General features: G+C 41.9%; 1 protein-coding gene across 1 annotated transcript; it reads right to left on the bottom strand.

Annotated features, from left to right (window-relative positions):
• Positions 1-2,872: 2,872 nt before the first annotated feature.
• On the bottom strand, positions 2,873-3,415 carry LOC145075828 (uncharacterized). Its single transcript, XM_079021926.1, has one exon. It carries the CDS (start codon positions 3,413-3,415, stop codon positions 2,873-2,875), a length of 543 nt encoding a protein of 180 aa, XP_078878052.1.
• Positions 3,416-3,820: the final 405 nt, after the last annotated feature.

Here is a 3,820-nt window from a genome sequence, read left to right as displayed (position 1 = left end):
GGAGATCGAGCACTAGTGGTTAAGAGATTTACGAGTTACCGAGACACGCGAGGTGAGTCTTCTCATTATACATTACCTTGAGTGGTATTTCGATTTGGCCAAAGGGTCTTATGTGCTATGAGATTATGTGTTATCTTATAGATTTTGTGCTATGTGTTATTTGTATGTTGTATGGTTATTTTGACCGAGCCGGAGGGCCCAACGATCCTGACCGGGCCAGAGGGCCCAATGAGCTGTGACAGGACCGGAGGGTCCGACGAGCTGCGGGACTGGATGGGTCCCGCCGAGACATCTAGACCAGAGGGTCTGATTTAGCCTTGAGTGGCGTATTTGTGGTATGTGGTATTTTGGGGAACTCACTAAGCATTTATGCTTACAGTTGTTATGTTTGATGTCTCAGGTACCAGCGAGGACCGTGGGAAGGCGACGGCTTGACACGTACACACACACTGATGGAGTTTATTATGTGTAGAGATCTTGGGATTTGTTTTTGAAAATAGTATTGATTATGGATTTTGATTTGTGATGTGATACATTATGTGATTTTTGAAAATGAAAAATTATTTTGAAAATTTCGGTGTTACAGGTCATATGTTGGTTGACTTTGTAAAAGTTTAAAGTGGTGTAGTTGATAGATTTGGATGGGAGGCGGTTGAGGAGGTGAGTGGCCATGTGAAGAGCTTCAACCCAATATGTGGGAGGAAGGTGAGATTGGAAAAGAAGTGATCAAAAGAGGTTATTAATTGTGTGAAGCATTCGTTCGGATTTTCCATTTTGTTGAGATGTTTTTGGGCATGAGAATCATATAAGAATACCATTTTTGTCAAAAATGGTTTGTAGGGTGTTGTTGTCAAATTCGCCCCCATGATCACATTGAAAGGCTTTGATGTCTTTGTTGAATTGGGTTTTGACAAGTTTTGAAAATGTAAGAATTTTGAAATAACTTCACTTTTACGTTTGAGAGGGTAAACCCATAAGTAATAAGAGTAATGGTCTAAGAAAATGACATAATATTTAAGACCACTCAAGCTGGGTAAAGGGATGTCCAAATGTCAGAATGAATTAAATCAAACGGGGAGTTCACGACTTTATTAGAACTATGAAATGGAAGGTTCACATGTTTTACTAATTGGCACTCATAACAAATAACATTCGAAACAGTTTTATTACACGAAATGAAATTATTAGAAAGCAAATGACGAAATAGTTTGTTCCCGGGATGTCCGAGCCTTTGGTGCCATGTCGTAGGACTCAAAGAAACAAGAGCTTGTGGGATTGACTGGAGGTCGTGAACTGGATAAAGGTCCCCGGTACTATCACAACAGAGAAGAGTTTGGTACGTCCAAAGATCCTTCACAGTTAAACCAAATGGGTCAAATTCAATGAATAATCATTATCAGTGGTAAATTTGCAAACGAAGATAAGATTTTTTATTATATTTATGTAGGTGAAGTGGGAGATGAGGAGTGGGAAGAATGCTATGTCCCGTGTTAGTGACTGGTATGTGAGAACCGTCACCAACGAGAATTGACGAAATGGGTCTTTTATTAAAAACATTGTGAAGGTTACCTATACCCGCCGAGAGATGATTCGTTGCACCCGTGTCCATGTATCATCCCGAGTTGGTCGGGTCTTGAAGGTTCATGGTTTGAAATGCCTCCGGTAATAAAGTTGCCTGATCTGAGATGTTCGTAGGTCCTGGATTTTGGAGCAATCCATGAAGTGTGAAAGGCAGCAGGTTGTTGGGCATGCTATTATTGTTGACGAGATGATCCTGCTCCAGTAGAAGCCCAAGGTGCTGAGGGGTGTTGTTGTTGAGCCCAGGAATGGGCATGCTATTATTGTTGACGAGATGATCCTGCTCCAGTAGAAGCCCAAGGTGCTGAGGGGTGTTGTTGTTGAGCCCATGAAACATTAGCTAAGGATTGAAGATATTAGGCTGGAGGAGCCTATGGTGGTAGGGAAGCCCACATTTGCCAGGGAGCAAAATTAAATGCGTGAGTTTGGCACCTGTCACCGCCTCCAATTTGTTGCTAATGTCGATGATCATCTTGCATGCGTTCATTGCTACGACGGTCTTGATACCGACGATCTCCATTCTGGTGGTTAGGGGTGACCATCGAAATAGGGTACCCGCTTTCGAAACCGGAACCGCATCGGAACTGCCAGTTCCAGAACCGGAACCGCCTTAAGCGGTTCCAGTTCCGGTTCCTAAAGTTTTGGAACCGCCTTAAGCGGTTCCGGTTCTCGTTTTTTCGGAACCGTTACCCGCCGGGTAACCGCCGGAACCGATTTATATATAAACTAACTCGTATAATCATGGATTTATGTTAAATAATAAATTTAATTTCAATGGGTTATAAACCACATTTAAATAATTAACACTTTGTATTCACGTGTGTAAAATTCAAAAAATGGATAATACTTGGCCACATTTAAATAATTAACACTTTGTATTCACGTGTGTAAAATTAAAAAAAATGGATAATACTTGGTTCTTATGTTATTATTCCTAATGTTAGATGTCAAGCATCACATCGTTACAGCAAGTTTTTAAACAATTACCTTTCTTATTTCTCATACAGTTCATATTTGATGTTGCCTAAGAGAAATATTGACGAGTACAACAATAATACTAAACTTAAATTTTAATATGTCATGTCCGTGAATAATAATGCTTATTAATAAAATTAAAAGGATGGTTAGTTTTAGGGGATTGTAATGATTGAATTTTATGAAACTTAATTAGAAACCGGGTACCCGGTATCGGAACCGGTCCCGGCGGTTCCGGTTCCGGTTCCAAAATCTAAGGAACCGATGTAGCCGGTTCTGGTTCCAGACAATTAGGGCGGGTACCCGCCTATGCACACCCCTACCGGCGGTCATTATTCTGCTGGAGATCTTGATTCTGGCGGTCTCCACGGGAGTGGGTGAAGGGAGTACGAGAAGGCTCTGCATTTCCGCTGTAGAGTATTGTTGGGGCTGAGGAATTGTCTTGATGAATTCCGTGTTGAGGGCGCTTACGGGATAGGCGAAGTTCTTCACGAACAAGCATCGAACGTGCTTGGAAGAAATATGGAAGAGGATTCTGATGACGGATGATTCCGGCTAGTTGATCGAACTTCTCCCCGAGATCATTGACCATGAACGTGACCAAGGTTTTCTCTGGTACTGGTTGATCAATATTTGCTAGGAGGTCGGCGATGGTCTTGATGCGTTGACAGTACGCGTGATTCGACATGTATCCAATTGTTATGGTACATAGTTCTTGATCGAGCTCCATAGCTCGGGCATCTTTGTTGTCGTTGAAGATGTCATCGAGACTTTTCCGGATGTCATATGCTGTCATGCCCTTCTTGGACACCATCTGAATCAAGGATTTGTGAACTATGCCATAGAGCCAAATCTTAACCATTGAGTCAAGTTTGGACTAGTCAGCAGATGGGTTAGTAGGAGCAGGGTCTGTCAAGTAGTGATGAACACCAAACGTGATGCAACATGCTTTAAAGAGGTCTTTCCATGGGTTAAAGTTTAGTTCTTCAAGATCAAGAGTGATTGGCACGTAGGAGCGAATGTTAGTGTTTGCAAATGGCTTTTCAGTGGCATCTTTGTCAATGGTATCGTTCGTCATGGAGGATACAAGACACTGTTAGGGTAGGCGGGAAGATGAAAGAAAAAGGAAGAGAATTGAGGGGAAAGTGTCACATCCCCGAACCAGACGGCAGAAACGTTCGGGGGCTTGGGTGATTTCATTCTTGTAGTATCATCACAGAGTATATAATTGAAACATAACATCATCATCACACATGTACTATTACAA

Source organism: Lactuca serriola, chromosome 9 (genome assembly GCF_051521515.1).
Source record: "Lactuca serriola cultivar US96UC23 chromosome 9, Lser_US96UC23_V15, whole genome shotgun sequence".
Lineage (NCBI taxonomy): Eukaryota > Viridiplantae > Streptophyta > Magnoliopsida > Asterales > Asteraceae > Lactuca > Lactuca serriola.
Note: the sequence above shows the minus strand (reverse complement) of the source record. Positions and strands in the feature narration are given on the sequence as shown.

Excerpts from the sequence above, each read along its gene's own strand:
- LOC145075828 (XM_079021926.1), bottom strand. The coding sequence starts at position 3,415 with ATGGTTAAGATTTGGCTCTATGGCATAGTTCACAAATCCTTGATTCAG.